A 22,355-nucleotide genomic window follows, 5' to 3' on the forward strand; every position below is an offset into this window, starting at 1 on the left:
TACGTGTCTACATGTCTTGGCTAAAGATGTAAGAGCAACATCATAGTGGAACTGTTTGTGTGGTTATTATTATCAACATTGCCAAATGCAAAGCCCACTTTACACTTTGTGATGTTTGCAACTTGTTTATAATATTTAGCACCAGAATGTAGCCTCACCTAGAAAATTTCTGCAGAAAAGTACTGTATGTAATTAGAGTTACTTTAACAAGTTAAGAAATGAATATGCTAATTCTGAATTATTCATGATTACTCAAAACCAGTCACATTAAAGAATGCTAGTTAATATTCTGCAAGTGGATTAAGTCTATTTCATATTTAAAATATGTGTGTTTTTAATGAGATATTTACATAGTAAATTTTCCTCATGCATTTCCTGTACTTTTATTTTTAGTCTGAATCAAGGTAAATAATTCCCTTAATGCATCCATGAATCCTGTCTGCATTAATGGCAACTATATATCTGCACTGAGTGGAAATACACCTCTTAGGGCTTGATTACATGGCTGATCCACATGCAGAACTGCCACTGAAGTTGACACAACAGTAACTCCATACATGGATTGGCTGCAAAGTCAGGCCCTAAATTATTCCCATAATGCCAGTTGCCTGGAATTGCCTGATTAAGTATTTTTGGAAGAACCAAAATAGCTTTTAGTTTATGTTCTGTCTTTCTCTTGTTTACAAAAAAGAAGGTAGTGCTCAGGAGAGTGTTCCAGCAATAACTGGAGTGCTTTCTTCGTTCATAGGGCAGGCACATTCAGCATAGTGGCCATCTGAGCGTACCCAGGTTACCCTGGCAATCTTCCTGACCTGGAAGAGAAAGGAGAATTCACCATCTCTGCTCATTCAATCCCTAGATCTTCTACTTAGCTGCCAGTGAATATGCTATCCTAACCCATAAAAACTGAACTAAGACTGCAATTCACTTCAAAAGCTGGCAGATAGTTTTGGTTTTTAGTCACCGTTGACCTAAGCTTGGTGGATCTCCCATCCTTCCCCAATTCTGTTTTTATAAGTAGAATTGGATCACTTTGGGAAAAGTCATTGTTTCCATGTTTTTAATATAATTTCTTTTATAACCTTCTGAGCTGGTTATTTTCTTTTCCTTCAATTAAAATCAGTAAATAAATACATCTAATAAATCAATTAATGGATCCCAAAGTTCCTAAAGAGAAATACATATATTAAAGATCTGGATAGTTCAAGAGACTGGTAAAAGAGACAGAGCTTTTCTCCTGGATGGTCAAGTTAGCTCCACTTGAATAACAGAATACTAACCTCTGCCTGATAGCCATTTGGTGACCTGTTTGAAATGAGCCTGGTGGTTTTCACACCATACCTATCACAACTGGCATCTTTTACTAACAGTGTCAACAGGGGCACCAGCTCTCTGAATTGCCTACCTCAGGGTTGAGGCAGAGGTGGGCAGAGCTGGGTCAGGAAGCAGGCTGTCTCATTTCTGTGATTAAAAAGAGCATGTCTGACTCCTGGGCTGTCAGTCAGCACTGAATTTAGTCATGTTCACACATTCATTATTTATTCTTTATAAATGCATTAAACTAAACATGGGCAAAATGGTAAATTTTTGATGATCTGTGTGTTAACCAAAGTAAAGAAAATCAATGTTAAGAAAGAAACTCCATCCTATGCTTTGTTTTTTCTGACTTTTGGGAAGCACTGAATTATGTATACTTTTTATATTGAAGTTTACATAACTCTTGTTCATAGTAAAATAATCTATCTTAAATGTCAGTAGGGGCAGTTTGTTAGGACGGTGTGTCCTCGTGTTTTATTACTCATACCCAACTAGTCTTTTGCAAATGTTCCACTTTTCTTTGCTTTTGGCAAGCTGCTCCGAACACCATTTCCTTCTTTTCATTCTGATGAAGTACAATTGTTCTTTGCTTATACGATGTTGGCCTTTCCCAGAATTTAGCCTGGAGTTTTTATACACTGGGGAGCCTCCAATGTGTTTAGATTATAAAACGGCTTCCTTATGTGACTCTGACAGAACCATGCTTGCAGATAATGCTGTCAAGTTAGATTTCAGTATTTGTGTTCCTGTAAATATGTACAGTAGTTTATTATACAGAAATAAAGTGTTTGCCATCATTTTGTCCACTCACAAGTGATATTTGCAGGTCATTCCCCAAAATAATTAGAATTCTCAGCACTTTCTTCTCTCCTAGAATGTCATATGTACTTTTCCCCCTCCTTCAATTAGGGATGTGTCGGTCAATTGGCGTAAGCAACTTTCTCATAAATCATCTTGAACAACTAAAAGAAGACTGTGAAGTAACCCCTCATGTTAATCAGGTGAGTGCTTACACAGTACATTTAAGACATTTCTTTTTAGAATAACCCCATCTTCTCCACCTCATCTCTGAAAAACACCTTGAGTTAGGCCAAGAAAATTCAGTTGATTATTTTTTAAAAAGGTCCCTGTGAGGCCAGTTGTCTGCTTACCAGACGTTTTGTGGCCAATATCATGTTGCTAGAAGGCCACAAGCCCAATTTTAGTTGATGGCAGCTTACCACTGAACCTTGCCACTACCATAGTGAATGAGCTTCTTCAGGGTCTTCAGTATTTAAGAACTGCATTTTAAAATGTTGTTCCCTTAGCCAACACTGAAAAACGAGCCAAAGTGTGAAGTTGTCACATTTAAAGTTTCTGTGGTTTGAAACTTTACTGTTTCTACTTGCATTTTGTATTATAGATTAGAGTCTGCTATCTTGGTTCCATCCTTATTTCATATGTGATATAATTCACTTAAATGGACTGCTTGTACACCTGAGTAAGTGTGGCAGAAACTGGTCTTATATGGCCAGGAAATATCTAACACAGATGAAGACTTTCAGACCTGCACAAATATTTTAAATATGACCATAGGTCTTAAATGAAACCAGAAAAGAAAGTGTATGCTTTAAAGATACAGTTAAAGATGATGATGTGGGAGAGAAGAGAGTGTTTTAAATTGTTAAGAACCAAATAATTTTCTTTAAAAAGTGATAAAATGTTCAGACTGGAGAAAGTAGAAATGGCAGACCACATCATAGTTGTTTCTGTTTTTAGGGCTTTAAGTCTCCCACTACTATCTTCACATGGGGATATTTGCCATGCCCTAAGAGCTACCATAATTAAATATTATTAACTCTGACTACTCTACTTTATGAAAATAAGAAAAAGAAAATATAAGCAATAAACCATTAGGTTTGTAATTATAAACTCGCATATGTGTCTCTGAGAAGAACTTTTCACAGAGATTGTTCTTCTGAGAGTGGTCCAGGCTCTCCTGAAGCTGGGCACACTCTTCCCTATATAAGTCAAGAGCAAAGCATGTTATTTTAAATATTAATAATGAGTCCTATTTAGTGTGTTATAGATAATGACAACATAATAAGTGGGCAAAGAAATTTGTTTTAAGTAGGTGAGTTCCATTTAGTGTATTATAGATAACACACTTTTGTGTTAGCATATGACTCCTCTCCAAGAATATGTGGCCTAAACCCTTTTAGCATTTAGCAAGATAAGCTGCTGCTATCTTAAAGTACAGTATTGTTTCAATATGCCATTAAAAATCATTACAAAACTAATTATAATTCTTTGGCAGTGCTGTGGCAAAATCTCCCTTACTCTTGATGTCAAAGTTGTGCTGATGTAATTTTGTGCCAGAAGCGGTGCCGTGCAAAAAGATTGATGCTTCTTGTTTCCGTATAGTGACATCTTTTGTGGGGATGCTTCTTTTTGCTGCTTGCTTGCTTGCTTGCAAAAAATGAGAGAAAAATATTGACACAAGGAAGCCATTGAAACTGAGAGAAAGTAGCAGTGTGTGCTGCTAACTTCAGTCAGAGAGTTTTATACTCAATCTGCTTTCAGTGTTTCACTGGAGGTACAAGGCACACCTCTTTTAAAACTTGTCTAAATAGCATAGAGCTTATTTAAATATTAGCTGCTGTCACTGTTTAATTCACTCAACACCATGTATGGTCCTGGTTACATCCTCAGGTCACATGACAACAGGATAGTAACTGTCTGTGCTTGGGGACCAAGATCTCAGAATATTTTTTGTGTTTAGAGTTTTAATAATCTCGTATCCTCAATCCATTTTCTTTAATTCTATGAGGAATGAATAGAAAATGAAATTGTGGTTCAGAGATGCTTACATTTTATACAAAAATAATTTAGCTTTAACATGTATTCTGTTTAAATTGATATGATTTTCAAAGAGAGTGATAAGCTCTGCCCTTAAAGAAGGCAAAGTAAGTCATCATGAGGGAATTGACCCTTGTCTTTCTGAGAATGGGAAGTTGTTTAAGCACTGCTAGGTAACTAATAAAGTCCACAAATTAACATAAACATTCTGTATTTAAATGTTTGCTTACTTTAATAACCAGTGAAATACTGAATGACACTGCTAAATTTATGTATAAATCATCTTTACTACTTATATTAGCTTGTATTTGAATACAAAACTTTTACAAATAGATATCTCAAAGAATTTATGCAGTTTTTTTAACAGTTGGGAACTAAACAAAGGCTTTGTGCAAAATGTTCCCCAACTATACATGTTTTCCTTAAAGTTCTAGAAACACTTCAGAATGTTTGTAAAAGGAAACAGTTTTCAACAAGGAAAATCTTAGACTTTTTTGTAGAACCGTATAACTGAAGTTTCTCCTACGGGTGTATATCTCACATGGCACATTCCAGTAGAGATGCATGTGTCAAAAGCACATAAGCTCAGAGATGTTTTTGCTCTAGCAGTACCCATAGAGGAAAGAATATGTTCACATTCCTTAACAAAAAGAAAACAAAACTGGATCTTTGGGAAAACCCTCCTCTTAAATATTTGCTTTTAGCTGGGAAGATTGCAGTCTATAGCAGCTCCACCAACAATTCATGCTTAAAATCTCCTGTCAGATTCTCTATACAGAACCTAAAATAATAAGCACCAATGTTCAAATGTTTAATTCTGATACCACATAAATTAATCAAAGAGAACATTACAATGAACCAGAAGCTATAAAACTGTAGCGTCTACAGTTGGGACATAGAAGTGATAAGTACAGATTTATGGGAGAGGGAGAAATGTACTCTCTTTGTGCCTTCTTGTTCCTGTCCTTTAATAAGAGAAAGCAGAAATTTCCCAGGAGTTTATTTAATTAACCTGAACACTGTAATTAAGTCAGCGGCTAGAAACAAGTATAAATTATGATGCTCTAAATGCTACATATTAGACCTATATCTATTAGTATTTCTTAAAATACAAAATGGACATGATAAGTTTGTATCAGGCTAAGAATAGAGAAAACAGTTTAATGAATGTTCATGTTTTCATTAGTATTGAGTTTTACACCCTACTTCACACAAGTTTAGCACATTAGGAAATTATTACTTCCTATACAGTGTGGTCTCAACTGTAACAGAAACTCAACCTCCTGGCCCAAAATTGAATTTTAAATAGGAACATAATCGTCAAGATTGCCCACTCTGGAAAATTCACAGAAGAATGCCACAGGAACTAAGAAAACTAGTTTGCCCTCAACTGTTTATCTGGTTTAGACAGGTGGAAGACGCTGTAGACCAGTGGGGGCACTTGTCTATTGGCTGCAGTGTCTTCTTTCCATGGCATACAGAAGCCTTGATGACTTTGGTTTCCCATGTGGCTGACTAATAGCAGTTGCGAAGGGGTCAGTGGGATTCCATACAACTGCAAATGCCTTGATAAAAACCCTGCCAGATATACACAAAACAATCCAAGGACTTGGAGAACAGTGGACCTTACTTCATCATCATATGATTGATAATCTTTGCCTGAAAAGGATCTGCACTAAAATAGCATGGGTGGTACAGATCAGGAAGTAGGTGTTGTTAGTAGAAGGGAAGGTTACATATTGGTCATGCAGCCTGTGTCCCTCTAGCTAGTACTGTTGTGGCCTCACCTTCCAAAGTACTAAAAATTTTCCATAAATGTTTGAAAAAAAAGTACTGATTTCTTACAAAATATTTTACAAAGATGTTACCTGCTCTTGTTTGCCTCATAGCAAAGTATCACAGGAATTCCCAGAAATCACCTTAGCAAAATTTTGGATCCAATGTTTATCATTTCCAGAGCAGAAGCAACCTTATCTCTATATCAGTTTGGAAGATGACATAACAGCATGTTGGACTTGATATAAAAATGTTTGGAAAACCTTAGAACTGTGCAACTCTGCAGCCTTAAAAGACTAAGAGCTCAATTCTGTTTAAAGTTACGTTGGTATAAATAGGGAAGAAAACTTCTGAAATCAGTAGAGTTATTTCAGATTTGCTTTTACATGTTTAATTCATTAAAACTACCTAGTAAGACTCTTACCTAACTATCCAATTCTTATTTTCTTTTAATTTTATTATAGCACTCATTAAGCAATATACCATTTAGGTAGTGTTCCTGAAGGTTTATCAAGTTCCAAATTTCACAAAATAGGAATATTTTTTACATGATGCCCTGGCCATTAATAAGGTTTTAAAATCTATTATAAAAATATATCTACATTTCAAGCAAGCACCTGTCTCTAAAATGTTCAGTGGTCATGTTGTATAGTCAGATACTTAGCAAATACATAGATACCCTTTGGTTTTTGTTAAACAGTATTTTGAAAGGAACTGCTGGCTCATTCTTTTTCTTCCCCACAGTTCTGTGCAACAAACAATGGAAATATTTCCTTTTCTGTTCAGATGCGAGTAAATGAATATGTGAGTGACCTAAACACTGACCATACAAATATAAACATTTAATACAAAGGCCATTCAAAGGTCAAGAAACATCAAAGGTTGAAGACATGGATGTGTCTGTTGCTTGAACCTTGTCACCAGTCCACCCAGTAATTTAGATCATAGCAGTTTTAGGATGACTCAGCCCAGCCTTCGAGGGGTACAGTTTTACTTAGCATGTATTGAATGAATGCCAACTTATTGTTCCCAACTATTGTTGTCTGAAAAGACAACATGTACTAAAGATGAGAAGCAGGAAATGTTCGTTTTTCCTTTTTATGGTGGAAGAAATTTTCCAGATTCCATGTGTTGCTGTAATTGTTCTAAAGAGGTTTTTTCCTCAAAATACGCAAGAGTTAGATCATTGAAACAGTGGTGCTAGCTATTTGGTTTGGAGTTGTGTCACATGATTATACTGTATCTACTTAAAAGAAAACTCCACAGTCATTTGGATTTGAGCACAGGGAAATTTAATTGTACAGTGCAGAACATGCACAGTGTTCCAAGATACCATTTTTTATGGAGGTGAACTTATACAGTTCAGATACAGTTTAAGTTTGGGTAAGTGCTAAAAAAGTTTGGCTGCTTTTCCAAACTTGAAACTTTTGAAGATTCATTTTCCAGACCATCAAATGACATGCATCTTCTACTTCCATTGTACGACTATACCTCAGTATCTGCATTCTCTTTCATTCCATATCATTTTTTGGTAATTTGTGATCTTTCTTTCCACCAATGGCATCCAGCATACATAGTCACATAACTTCAGGCTACCCGCTCCTTTCTCTCCCTATGACACTGCCTTAACTCCTAATTCACGGTTCTCCCATGTACTGTCAATTCCAGTGCATTTTGCCCAGGCCGAGTACTCTATTTTGATCAGAGAAGTCATATACACAGGCCTAGTACTCTATTTTAATCAGAAATGTCTTTATTCCCCTCAACTATGCATCACAAAAATGTGGAAACAAGGAAGAAAGGAACGGAAGGCAAGAATGGCTAAGGCACCAATACACATGATGAGGTCTGGGGCTGGGTTATACTAAGTAACCACCTGTACTCCTCAGAAACATTCTGCGGTCTTTGTGCTAATGAACAGAAGTGCAAGTCCGTCAGTAGAAGTGGCAAGTCAGCTGCTTTATATAGCTTGCTCCCAAGAGAAAGAGCCTTAACGTATGCAGCAAATCGCTGCCTAAGTTCCTGCAAGAGGTTTCTGCATTAATTCCCTCTCCATTTCTTCCAAAGATATGGACAGCTATACACAAATCTTCCAGAAATAATGTTACTTCATTCCTGCTGATTTTATTGTAGTGTAAAAAACAAAGTTCAAAAATACCTTTACTGTATTTTCTTTTAAGTACACACTGACATAAAAGCTTTTCTTAGGGTTTTTTCCCCCCTCTACATTCATAAAAGGTTGAATATCACCCTTTCCAAAGACCCCAGGAGCTGCTGGATTACTGTAGAAGCAGAAACATTGTCTTTGAAGGATACTGCCCTTTAGCCAAAGGTGAAGCTCTTACTCATCCTAAAGTAATTCAGCTGGCAAAGAAGTATGGCAAAACCCCTGCACAGATCTGTATACGCTGGAGCATACAGGTAAGTGTGGTGAGCAGTACAATGGTGACCACCATGATGCATACATGTAAAGGAATAATGTGCTGTTATCCTTGTTATGCTTGATCTACTGCACCAGGGACAAACTTCTCATTATTTGATAACGGGAATGTAATATGCTAATCATGGCAATATTTTTAATACAGATATAATCTGATTTCAGCAGAGTAAAATACCAATAAAAAAGATATTTGCAAACTAAAAGCTACCATGGGTGAGCTGTATTGCTTGCTTTCTATCTCCCAACATATAGCACTAGCCATTAAATACAAATGAATGTTTTAAATTGAACTGAAAACTAAAAAAAAAAAATTAGAATGTTATACACTATATAATTATCATTATAAACAGTGGTATATAGATATGAAAGTGATATTTGTAGAGTAAAATCAAGGCTGAGGAAGGAATCTTATTTACATTGTTGCTCTAAGAAATGTTTGGAAAACATTCTGGTTTCCTTTTAAATTACTGTTATGTTTAATGATGAGCAGTATTACCTTTTTCAGAATGGGGTTGTCACTATTCCAAAATCTACAAAAGTGGAAAGGATACAGGAAAACTGTGAGGTAAGATCTTGTTACTGATCTTGTATGACTAATGACCAAATTATTGTTGATTAAATACTTTGGGTCTGACTCTCCACTTTATTTACATCAGTTTCATGTCAGAGCAACATCACTAAAATTGGTGAATTATTGCAAAATAAATTTTGTAATACAGTAGCAAATAATCCCTTTAATAGCCAGACCTGTAAGAAACCAATTGAGATGTATAAAAGTGAACAGTGTGTTACTTATTGAGATTAAGAAGTTTACTGAAGGCATAAAGTTTTGTGTTTAGTTTTCATTATTATTTTTATTTAGTACATGGATTGTGACAGCACACAAGGGCCACAGCCAACATCAGGGTTCTTTTGTACTGGACGCATAGGAAGACAATGGAAGGAATTCAGTGCTGTACTGAGAGCTACCTATACACCAAGGCAAAGCGAATGCAAGGGGCTGTAAATGACAGGAAGCCCTCTGGAAGTTAGCAAACTGGCAGAACAAGCCTCTGTACCTCCCTGCCTCACATTTACATGCAAGAGAAGAGGTCTTAGGAAAGAAGAGATAGATGAGTTGGAAGGTGGAAGAGAAATGGCATCATCTCAGCTTGTGACTTCATTGTGCCTTTTTCCATAGGGTGTCTTCTGGCTGGTTGTTCCTCCTTTTCTATGTCAGTATTCAACTGAGATGTAGGCTGAAGTCGGTGGTGGCTCTGAATATGTTCGTTCTCAGGAACCATTTTCAATAATATATGGCCATGCATTTCTAGAGCTCATGGTGTGTTTTCAGGAATAAGTTCCATCTCTGTCACTAAGGATGTCTTTACCAGGGATTGGTTAGCAGGAAGCAATATGGACTTTACCAGAGTAAGGGACTCCCACTGCCCTTTAGTTAAGCACTTTGTGACCTTGTGTGTATGTGAATTAGTTATGTGCATCTCTGGTAATATTTGACTGAACAGCATTCTATCAACAATTTTAAAAACAGACTTTCTCTTCTTTTTTTCTTCTCTTTCTTTAGTATCTTCTTTTATTCCATACCTTGGCCCCAGGTCCCACTATATAACTGTTCTATGCTCCTTTCAGTGGATGTACTGAAAAAGTCACATACCGTCAAAGTCCATTGGTTGGTATTCAGTTTCAATTTAGGTAGCCTGAAGACTGAGTCTGTGACTACAGTGAGGCATTCCAGCAGCCAGTTATTGTTGGACTGTATAGGAGAAGAGAAGTTTGCTTGGCAGCAGTTCAGGCTCCCCTGGGTCTTTCTGCCGCGTGAGATGTACCTTAGACAAACATAGGAAAAATTAAGTCTGCACAGACACTTTGCTAAGAGAACGCTACCATCAACTGAGTTGTAAGAATAGCCAACCTCCCTGTGGCTGTAGAAGACCAGTACATGGGATATAAGTGGCTACTCTCAGGCTACACTGAATGCTAAGGACTGCAGTAAATGCCATTATACTCTGTTTTAGTTGAGTACACTGGGTGCTCTTCTGTAAAGAGACTCAATGGACATACATAGTTTGGAATTGACACAAAGACTTTGGTTTGCTGGCTAAATGAAAGTACGAGGACTTCTTAGCGATTCTTTGTGGTTGGCTGAAGTCCTGTGGTGAGGTGCTGTTAACCTCTAAACCTAGCTTCTGAAAATAGCAAAGAAGTGATGAGCTCTGGCTTTCAAAGGAATAGCAATTAGATTTTTCTTATATCCTTCCTGAGGACAATATGGAGAGCTGTCAGAAGTAGCTTTGTCATGACTTTTGCCTTACCTTTCTGGCATTAGGCCAGGGTTCTGGGAGCTAGTGTGGCAGAGCCCATAAGTGAAAATAGCAAGCACAATCAGAAGGAAATGGACTGGGTCCTGTCAGCTCTAGCTTAATATAATTCTATTACTTCATGACAAAAAAGGATGGTCTGTAGGGCAGAAAACATAGAAAATCTTTCTACAAAATTAAATACATGTAAATAAGCTTAATCAATAGAACAGTTTCTAGCTTTTTCTCTTGTGTCCACTGCATTAACCTCGTGTGCATTCCCATAGGTATTTGATTTTACATTAGCAGAAGATGATGTTGCCATTCTAAATGGAATGCATGATGGGCGACATGTTTCCTGGGACCCAACCCCTATTGTGTAGCTTGTAAGGTTTGAGCTTTTCTTGTGTTGATGATCTATTACTTGCGTATTTGATTTAAGCTTGAGCAATCTCACTGTAAGAATCAAATTGTAAGCTTGATGGCTCACAGTTATTATCACTGATTGATTTCAAATCTGTAACATCTGATTACATGTATATGAAACGCTCCTTTAGGATAACATACTGATATAGAAATATACATTTTTTGTCTGAAATATTTATCTCAATAAATTTGTGACTTGTGTTGCATTTGGTGCTTCTGTTATTTGGATTTAAATCCATTTAAATCCTCTTATTAACATCAGGTTGTTTGCTAGGCAGATGATGATAGTGTACATGGGAGAAAACACTGGGTATGAAAAATGCTGCTGCTACTACTGATACTACAATTATTACTATTATTTATTAGGGTAGTGCTTAGAAAATTCACAGTCACAGGCCATTGTACAAATGCATAACAAAAAATGATCCTGGCCTCAAAAGAGTTTACACATAAAACAATAATATGGATCCAGAAAAAGACAACAGAAGCCCTTCCAAAAGTCCACATACATTTAAATTACTCACAGGACTGACATTAAAACAGAAGAACAGTAACAGCCAGGCACAGACTCTGATAGAAAATAAGCAGATGTATATAGAGACCATTAGGTTAGGGTATGCATCTCTTTATGCATGTGGTCCTCCAATGGAGCACGTGCTTCTGTGGGACAAACCAGATTCAGCACATAATGAAATTAAACCAAAAATATGTGTAGGCTCTCTCGAATTTTTGCACAAAAGGACAGATATCATGATATCCTCACCCTCCCTGAGCCAGATCCCTCTGGCTTAATGGAAAACAGCTCAAAAAATTAGATTGGGAATTAAAAGAATATTCCCAGATATCAGGGGAGTATTTATGGAAAAGATGCTATGATGGGACCAGAAGTTCTGTTACACTATTCAGTGTGCATGACTTGGAGTCATGCATCTGTGGCCCCCAAGTTGGAGAGTAAAGTAACTCCTGTAGTGTGGAAGACATCTGGTAATTTCTTGCCTAGGTCTTTTGCTGGTCATCAGGTGGGAATTTTCCCCCTCTTACAAATACTTCTGGTTTCTGTAGGACTTGAAAAGGGTTTCTCCTTCCTTTGAGGCATGAGAACATTGATCACTGCTAAGCCTGGGAGTTTTTGAGTGGGGGTGCAGTAATACTTTCAAAACCCAGGCATTCCTGGCTAGATCATCTTGCTCTTCCACTCAGGGTCATACTCATCATCATATTTGTGCTCAGATAAGGATTTTTCTCCTGGGTCTGACTGATAAGGACTTCGGGAATTTTTGCTTTCCTTTGTGGCATGGGTGATGGGTTTTTTTCATAGCATAGCATCTTCTGAGCATGTTAACCAAGTCTTTCCCTGTTGTTCAAGCTGCAGGCATAGGCAGTGCCCTTCTCTTCCCTGCTTTTACCTGTGGCACATTTTTGGTCTGTTGGATATTGTTCCTTGTAGTAATAGGCGAGGGTTCAAGGTAACAATTTAGAGGATTCCTTTGCTTACCACTTGCCTGTGAATGCAGGAGACTGGAGTTGATGGTCCCAGTCCTGTGTTCCTATGTTTCTTTCTGTACAAGCTTGAACATCTTCACGGTCAGTCAAGCTAATGCAAAGTGTAGGAGTAAGGGATCAGCCTGCGTTATAACAAAGCCTTGAGATTTGACCCTGCATGATTTTTGCTGTGCTTAACATGCTGTCACACATCAGTTAATTGTGAATGTCCAGGGTTTTTTTCCTTTATTTTTTCAGTGGTTTGTAACTGAAATTTAACACAGTAGATGCTTTTGATTTTAACTAGCTAATCCACTGAACAAAAATAGATTGATCTAACTCTGCATGATTACTGGTTTCATTCCTATTACAAAATCTTGTGTGTTTCGTTGCAGCTTTTGATAAGAATTAGTTTAACTTTGGTGCATTAGTCCGAGAAATCTCGTTAACAGAATATATTGATCTTCTGATTTAATGATAAAAAGCATGAAGACATGTTTTACAGATATATTTTGAGAAATAAATGTGCAGGTTTTTTACCAGCAGAGCATTCAGCTTGTAGTCATGTTGGTTTGGTATTTTTGGAGTTCCTGTGTCTAGAAAGGTATGGAAAATGTGACTATGATTTATATTGTGTTTCGACTTCCTGAGGCCATTTTCCCACTGCTGTTCTGTTTTAGTCATATCATGAAACAAAGCTCCTCAATTTTTATCAAGAACCAGCTTAGCAGCAAGCCATGTACTCTAGCTGTTCATTGTTGTTTGTCCTTGAAGTTTCATTTCTACAGAATTTAACTACGATACAGACAGATTTCTCCCCTTGGGAACTGTTCCTTCAGAACCACTGGCTGGTTCTGCATACATTCCAGAGAAAATACTCATATGCTGAGCTCCGAACTTGCAGCAGGGTTTTCCAAGATGGTCAAGGAAATAGACTGTCTCAAAATCTGCTCTTACTTCCATGCAATTCTGTATTCTAAGATAGATTTGTGCCTTCATACCAAAGATAAGTGGTCAGCTTTTAAAAATAGCCTTTAATTTGGGGTGCCCCTTATATTGACTGCCCACGCATCTGATTTTAGAGTGGCTGAGTCGCACTCACTTCATTAGCATGGTGCTCTGAAAAGCATGCTGCATCTATGCAAAATATAGGCATCCCAAATTAGAAGGCAGTTTTGGAAATTTGAGCCCCTACGCATTTGTTAAGTATGACAGGAATGATTTCACTGGCAAAAGGACCATGAAAGAGCTCTTTTTTGCAAGGAGGTACAAATAAGTTTTTCTGCCTATGGCGTCAACTAATGCACCTTCTGAAAAATAATTTTTCAGAATAAGCAAGTGTACTGACACTCATTAAACATGTTAAGATTTATCAGTAAGACAAAGCACATTGTAGAGGAGTAGGCTACTTATCCACTTTTTTAGGCTTTGAGTACATTGTGAGGCATAGAAAGAGAACCACCCAAGGGAACTGGCAGCCTCCTAATATATACCCTGAGATGTTCTTTGCCACTAGAGAATAGTTCAGAAACAGCAGAAGATATTGGTGCTTCACTTTGAAGAAGCAACTATCATATCAAAATATTACCTTTTTCTCAATCACAATGACACAGAAAAAAATAGGGACCAACTCATCAGGTATTTACTTCGTCATAACATTTCCATGGGTGGTGTATTGTCTGAGTAATGACTGGGGAGCTTATTTCTGGCTAGAACAGGATAGATTTTCTTCACTTATTCCCAACTGTTTTTTTCACGCTGTCAAACCTGTAGAACTGCACCAGTTCTTCATTGCAGTGCTGGCTTCAGAAATAACCTCTCTTCCTGCTTCATTGCTGTAGCTTACTGTTTCCTTAGTTGAGGCAGGTCTGATCCTGGCTTTGCATCTTCTCCTGGTGAGATTAAAGTTGAGACCAGAGAAAGCACCATGGGCATCCTCTCCATGACTATATTCTGGTACAGCAGGGTAATGGAAAGAAGTTCCTCTGCATAGGAGAACACGTGTTTGGGCAGAGCAAATAACAGCTATGATTAAGATTTACCATCCCTAGAAAAATTAGAGGGAAAAAATATTTTTCTCTGTTTTTCAGTATGTTTACTTTTGGAATTGAAATGTTTTATGATGGTCAGTTTCACCATTTTCCCTATGGAATTATAATTCACCCCTATTTGTCTGCATCTAACATGGTGCCAGGGAGTAGAATATATGTGTGTGTGTGTGTGCGTATATATGTATGTATAAAATTTGCAGATGTTGATAGGAAGGTGGGTAACCCCAGGTGTAACACTTGTAACTATATTTATGTTGTTTAAAAAGGTATCAAGGCTACATCTTTGTATTCATCCAGGATAGTCATATCATCTGATCATAAAATCAGGATCATAGGAAAATAGGCCTTGAAGGGATGTCACAAGATCACATCTAGTCCAGCCCCCTGCTCAAGGCAGCAGCATCCCTTACTAAATCATCCCAACCAAGTGTCTGTCTAATCTGCTCTTGAAAACTTTTAAGGATGGAGATTCCACAGCTTCTCTAGGTAGTCGGTTTCAATATTTGACTACCCTCATAGTCAGAAAGTTCCTCCTAATCTCCAACCTAAATTTCTCCTGCTGTAACTCAAAGCCATTAGTCCTAGTCCTGTCCCCTATAGCCACAGGGAAGAGCCCATCTCCATCCTCTCTGTAATTGTTTGTCAGTTGCCATATTTTCTCACATACAATACATGCCTTTCCCCCTAAAATCAGCCTCCAAAAATTGGGCTGTGTGTTTTAAGTGGGAAAGCTGATTTTTTGCCCATGATAGAAGCCCCCTGCTTTAATTCCTGCTTCATGGTCCAACAGCTCCTGTATAACTCTTCAGGCAGCTGAGGGAGTCAGTGGCCTATTAATGGGCCTTTGAATTAATTCTTTACTTCACAGGTGTTAAAAGATTCTCTCTCCTTTTTACTGGTCTTGACCTTCCACAAATGCAGCTAAACTTTCTTAGAGAAATATTGCTGTCTGCTAGGGCTTCTGGTTTCTTTCTGTTTCACAGCTTGAACTCTTTTCAAGATCAGAGCTCTACCTATGGAGGACCAGTATTGAGCAGCAACTAGAGCAGGGGTCTGCAACCCCCAGCACGTGTGCCAACTGTGGCACACAAGGCCATTTTGCTTGGCACACCAGTGCCAGCCTGGGCTCTAAGCAGCTGCTGCCAGCCACGGAGCTCAGGCTGCTTCCAGCAGGTGGCTGGGAGGCTGCAAGCGCTGCTGCAAGCAGACCATGCTCCATGGGCCGGCTGCTGCTGGGAGGCTGCAAACAGCTGCTCTGGGTACGTCAGCATTCTGGCACCTTCCAAGGTAGACGTTGTGGTTTTTTCGGCACTCCACCCAAAATACGTTGCCTACCCCTGTACTAGAGTTTTAGCTGAGCAAGAAAGGGAGGGTGAGTCAGCTTAAAGATTAGGTTTTGTCCCCACTCTTTGCAGACAAAAACAAGATTTCTATTGTATTTGGGGCATGTTATATGTGTGAAAATACAGTATTTGGAGATTCATGGATTCCCCATCATTCGTCACTTCTCCAGACTAAATAATCTTAGTTCTTTCTGATAATAAACCGTGCATTCTACATCTAAATAAGGCACAATATTAAATCTTTGTAGTATTTGCAACCCATGTTTACCATGCTCAGGTGTCAGTATTGAATAGAAATAACATGACTGTGGAAGACTTATAGCTAGCACACTTCCCTGTAATGAACAGTTTCTAAAAGTTACAGTTGGTCTCCGATTTTTATTTTCCGAGTAACTTGAGACACAGTTATCATTAGTTTTAAAGCCTATTTCCAGGGTTTTGCTCATTTTTTCCAGGCAGTTTTTCTACTAACAGGTAATTGACCTAGAGCTACAGAATAGTATCATTTTGAAGATTAACTGTGTTCCAAGTGCACAGTAGTTTGAGTAATAAATATTTAAATAAATGACACTGAACTGAGCTGTGTTATCTTCCTTGCAGGTGTGATGTGATAGGCATTTTTGTACATTGTGCCATCGTTAATCGCCAACCATTGTTTCCTACTGGAAGCATTAACTTGCCCTGATATCATAAAAATTTAATCCTTTTATCTTCAAACCCTTTGAAATATAATGTATGTTATCATTGTAGCTTGCTTTCCTTTGTGAATTGTTTTGTCAATCTTTTATACTGAGTTAGTTAATCCAATTTAGGTTCATTAGAACAAATCCTATTTAGTTCTTTTGGCTTCAGTTGAGTTGTACCAGGAAAGAATTTGACTTACTGGATTCATATTTCACATTTATCTTTAAGTGATCTTACTCTGTTTAAAAAGAAAACTGTTTTCTCTTACTGTAAAGTGGTTTTCATCCTTTCCCAGAGTGGTAACTCCTCGTGGACAGATTTAAACCAGTACCTAAAATACAGTTAACATCATTTTCTTAGATCTTTAAATTATGAAATGGTAGGATGGGAAGGGAAGGCGAGAATGCCTTTGGTTAGTTTAGGCCCTGCTTGACAGTATTGCTAGCAGGGTGGATTTGATTTACATCAAATAATTTAAATTATGATTTAAATCATTATTCAGGAAGCTTCAATTTAATCATTGTTTTCTACAACAAGTGCATTCTTGTTGTTTGATATCCTGTATTCATTTAACTTCTTAAAACTTTGCACTTTTAGAGAGAGGTAAGAGCTTGAATCTGTGTACCCAAACTTGCAGAGAGACAATAGGGCTAATGGGTAAGTAATCAGGTCTTTTATCACTCATCTCCATATAGTGCTGTTAACAAGGATGTTATCTCTGGAGACACAAATCCACAGTTTGAGAACTAAGACTAAGCATCACAGAGACACTTAATGGGATCTTCTAGACTGAGCACTGAGTCCCATTGGGTAGAGTGATTTTCCTTAATCTTTACTAAAATATAAAGAAGCCTCTGGGAACCCCATAAGATTAATATAATCCACGGCCTGTTGTGACCTATTTATAAAACTTTTCTAAAAAGGTTACATGAATATATGGTCTCAGATAGTATTCAGTTAGAAGTTATAGACCCTATTCCATTATGATATCTTTGATCTTTAATATATCTTAAATTAAAACTTCATATAGGTTTTTTTAAAAAAGCATTATAACAAAAAATACGATTAAATAAAAAAACTCATTTAAATACAAAGTCTGATTTTTTTTAATTTAAAAAAAAAATAATTTTTACCCACCCTGGTTGTTAGGGTATGAGTAGTGGTATTTGTTGATAGAAGCAGAAGTGTACTGCACTCAATAGATAAGAAAACAAAAAGACTTTAAAAGCGCCAGAGGTATGAAAACTGAAAGCCTCACTCCATTTCTTGCTTCTGCTTTATACAATGCCCAGGAGGGCACTGGCAGAGGATGTTTGGTGCAGATTTTCTCAAAATGCATGCCTAGAGTGAACATTCAGAGTGCTACGCACAGTGGATTCTGGTGCCGAAACCCCTCATCCCATCCATTCGAGCTCCAAAGAGTAAACTCTCTGATCTTTGACACAGGTTAAGGCTTGGAAATGTATGGTGCGTTATCACTGTATCTCACAACCTTGTGAGAAGGATGTGGAATAAAGTTGAAGGTGTCTGTGTTATTTACATTATGAGCTATTGAGGCACGCCTTTTTTAGTGTGGGGTAAATAGCACCCGATTTGAAATAATAAGTAATCAAGACTTGCATCTACAATCAGCCCTCTTTGCTACAACACTCTGATCATTAACAGAATGGAAACTGGTTTTAAACAATAAATAGGAAAAGAAAAAATATAAACAGTCAAGTGGAAGGGCGAGGCTTTCTCTGAGGGCCGCCGAGGCAATAAGTTTCCTGTCTGACTTTTCGAGAGTGGCTAGGGTTCTTATTATTCTTGTGCCTCTATGCTTTCTCAACTGCATCTTTTATATTATGTGGGTTAAAGGCTTCTGTGACCCTTTAGTTGGGAAACTGTGACAGTGGCTGTGGTGGTGGTGTCAACTACACACAAAAGGCATTTCTGACTGCACAACAGAAGAGATTGCACAAAATCCGCTTCTGTTGCATCTTTCTTCACAGTCTAAACTTGAAAAAAACAACACTATTTTTGTGAACAACACACATGTAATAACCAGGCTGCCAGAATTCAAAAACCTTCCCAGTCCAGCAGTCTGAAACGTGTACTTGACCTTGTGTACCAACAGATTTCCTTTTAAAGCTGCAGTGCAACATTGTTTTGACAGGAAAGCTAATGATATTAACCCCTTGCTTTTAAAGCAAATCACTAGGATGGAGTTGCTGTCACTGATGTTAAGGGAGTCTAGATATATCTCCTCCCTCCCTGCCCAATGCTTTGAAGATTTGGCTTGAACTTAATCCTTGAACAGTTTTCTTAACTTCCCTTGAGATTTCAAATGCTTCTAAAAGGGATTTTGAATGACTGGCATTCAGCTAGCCCATGTAATAATATATGATATAAGCAACATGTCTTTACCAGCCACCTTTATTCAGTGGCCACTTATCTATTCTCGGCATCACAGGGGATTAATCACTACTACAGCCAGGCAGTGAAAGAATACACTAAAGGCTCTCCAATGAACCAGAGCAGACGGGTTCCAACTGGTCAGGACATTGAGCGTGTTCAGGCCTCGTTGAAATAAAAGCCAGGATAGACCCTCAAATGAATTTGAATTAAAACTTCTACCACATCCGGGAGTTATATAACATATACCCACTAGTGCTGACATCAGATGGAAACTGCTATGCCTGGACTGGACAGGGCCACTTTGGCCCTAAACAGACTCACAGAGATCTGCTTTTACCATATCTCAGTTCCTCATGTAAAGAACCCCTCAATTTTTTACAGCTTTAATATGATGTTGCTGTAGATCAGTGTGGTTCTCAATCTTTTTAGACTCAAGACACCTCTCATTTAAACTCAAGCCATGCCCTGGAAAATGCCGGCTCTTAGCTTTCTCTTGTTTCTGGCCTACAAAATAATAGTAGAGAAATTCTTCTGTTTCGTTCAACTCACAAGACCACAACAGGTTGGCATGTTTTTAACATTACGGATTCCTATTTGAAATCTCCAGGCTTATCTTATGAGTCGCGGGAGTTTTTGCACAATTAACAGTGCTAATATTATGCATCACCCTTAACAGAATCCCAAGGTGACATGGTACCCCAGTTCAGAATCACTGTCCTAGATAGTTCCCTGGCTTAACCTATATTAGTGCAGCCAGTCTACTTAAAGTGATCTTTAATGTCATTATTTAGAGGTGAGCTAGCCAAGACTGAAACAAATTCAGAAGCTGCATGACCAAATATTTTTATCTATATCAGCTGTAATCCAGTCCCTAAATGGCTAGATTTTTATCCTCCTCCAATTAGGAAAGACTTTTGTGTCTCTCTAGCTGGGACTTCCAGCTTCTGAGGATGTGCAGGCTCAAATACATTATCTAGCTATGAAATGGATTTGTTTTAGGAAAGTGGAGTTGTTTGGTTTTGGTCCCACCCCACGTTTTGAGTCAAGCTTTTACAGTGTCATGGTAGAAGGGTGGGGTGTTTTTCTATGACCTATCTATTCCCTAGTAGTTAGTTCTCCATGGCTTGGACTCATCCTATAAAAAGAAATTAAGTCTACAGCTGTCAAGCTGAGTTTCTGGAAAGTAATTCAGAGGGCTGCATAGTAAAGTTGGTGAAAGATCACTCAATGAAGTGTAAGTGTAGAGGTCATGTTCTTTAGCATAAATTGCCTTCTCTGGCATAGAACCAGTATGTTGCCATTTGTTCATTCATTCTTTCATCTTTTCTTTTTCCTTCCTTCGTTCCTTCCTTCCTTCTTTAACTTGGTTAGTGACATGACAAGCAGGCTTTTTGTGAACTTGTCAGACATAACCTATCATAGACACCCAATATCCATCTTTGGAAGATGATTATCATAATCAGCTTATCCCTTTCAGAACATTGTCAATGTAACATTCCCGTAATTTCTTAGATTTTCTGGTTGTAGAACATTGCCTGAATGTCTTGCATTGGCAGACGAAAAATTAGATGGAAAATATCTTTCTAATGGTTTGTTATGAGCATTATGTTATCCAGTTACACCACTAGAGCATTTCTGCTATAATCTGATAAGTGCAAATAAGAAGGACAGAATGATGCACTATGGTAAAATTTCTTATATAATTTTGAGCTCAAGTGGTTTAAGGTAAAATTACTTCATGCCACTGATTGAACTCTCTCCAATACTTTTTTCATATTCTCTTCGTGTTACTTTTCTATTTTCTTCTTTCTAGTGTATTGTCACTTATAAACTTAGAGCTGTACCTGTAGTTCAGACACTAATGTCTGTTCATTTTTCCTGCTTGGAAATAAGTTTCTCCTAATGTCACCCTTCCCTTACAGTTTTGTAAAAAATAATTTGTATTCAGTGGAAATGCAAATTGTTAATTCAGGTTTTGCAATAATCAGTGTAATGTGTGTATCAATAACACTTCAAATTAGTCTCCATGAAATTAATGCTGAATCAGGCTAAACCACGCCTAAATTATTAGGATGAGTATTGAAATATTAACTAAGTTCACCATGATTAGTATTAGAATATTTAACAATGAAATCAAACCTGATTTTGCTAAGTCATAATATATTAACGATAAATCTGTCTTCATGTGCTTTAGCCTGGGGCTGTCCATCTGATGGCCCATGGGCTGCATGCGGCCTGCGAGTGGGTAAGTTGCAGTCCCCAGGCCTCCTGCCCAGCTGCTACTCCCCTCATCGCTCCAGCTTCTGCTGCCTGCCCCCATTCCAGGGAGCAGGGCAATGCAGCACCGTTCAGCCAGGGGAGCCAAGGGTGAACCTGGAGCCATGCTGGGCATACAAGGCAGCAGTGGAGGCAAGGGTGCACAGTGCAACAGTAGGGGGGGGCACAGGCATGTGGTGCAGCAATGGTGGGGACACCCATGTGGTGCAGCAGAGGGGAGGGGGTGTCATGCAGCAATTTAGAAGTTGGACAGATGTACTTTAGCCCATGAGAGTTCTTACTGCTTTATTTTCCCCCAAACTAGGTTTTTGATTTTAGTCTGAAGGAAGAAGATATGGAATCATTAAGCTCTATGAACATCAATAAGAAACTGATTCATCTAACCTATCCATTGTGGAAAGGATAGCTTCAGACCTATGGCTCTACACTGCAACAGTCATGTAATGGAAATACTAATGCATTTGAACCTCACTATGCTGCTTCCCATGTGAATTTTTCTCTAGTACTCTCAGAGCTCTTACCAATGGATTATGTTTAATATTGTGTTCACAAAATGAATAAAAAGCTGTTTGGTTCTCCCTTTTTTCACTTTTTCTCACACCACAATTGTTTCTTAATAACCACTTTCTGCCCTCCATATCTTTCTGGCGTACTCTTATATGGTTTATGAGTATGGTTGTTTGAGTTATCTCACTCAGCCTCCCAGTATTCAAGCTGCTACTGCCTATGATCCCGTTTGTAAGGTCTGATCCTGGATGCATTTGGAGTGTTCTCACTACTGTTCTAACTACGAGCTGTTATCGTGGATCCCCCAAATTTAGCTCGGTTCTCACTCACTCTTCTTGCTGAGGTAACAGCCATCAGAAATGCTACCTTATTAGAGAGATGAAAAAGTAAATTGATGCCGTCAGTTTAAATAACAGATATGTTAAAGATTAAGGACCAAATTTAGGTTCCATTATAGAACTGAGATCTTGATACAGTGGAAAACCTTGGTGGGGAAGATGGGCAAAATGGCTTTCAGAAG

The 22,355-nt window shown here is 38.0% G+C and overlaps 1 protein-coding gene across 14 annotated transcripts in view; it reads left to right on the plus strand.

The window, feature by feature from the left end:
• The window catches only part of LOC149863745 (uncharacterized), a 90,297-nt gene extending 68,351 nt beyond the window's left edge, over positions 1–21,946 (plus strand). Inside the window, exons 4-8 of one of the 14 annotated variants that reach the window (XM_090048285.1) lie at positions 2,227–2,318; positions 8,170–8,352; positions 8,862–8,936; positions 21,246–21,296; positions 21,633–21,945. In XM_090048285.1, the coding sequence (XP_089904411.1) occupies positions 2,227–2,318; positions 8,170–8,352; positions 8,862–8,936; positions 21,246–21,296; positions 21,633–21,734 (503 nt within the window). In that variant the 3' untranslated portion in view covers positions 21,735–21,945. Of the gene's footprint in view, positions 1–2,226; positions 2,319–8,169; positions 8,353–8,861; positions 8,937–9,233 lie in introns of all 14 variants that reach the window. The other 13 variants (XM_090048282.1, XM_090048281.1, XM_090048283.1 and 10 more) reach the window with 13 other exon arrangements.
• The last annotated feature ends 409 nt before the right edge of the window (positions 21,947–22,355 follow it).

This window comes from Crocodylus siamensis, chromosome 5 (assembly GCF_052110815.1).
Source record: "Crocodylus siamensis isolate JL-2025a chromosome 5, ASM5211081v1, whole genome shotgun sequence".
Classification (NCBI taxonomy): Eukaryota; Metazoa; Chordata; order Crocodylia; family Crocodylidae; genus Crocodylus; species Crocodylus siamensis.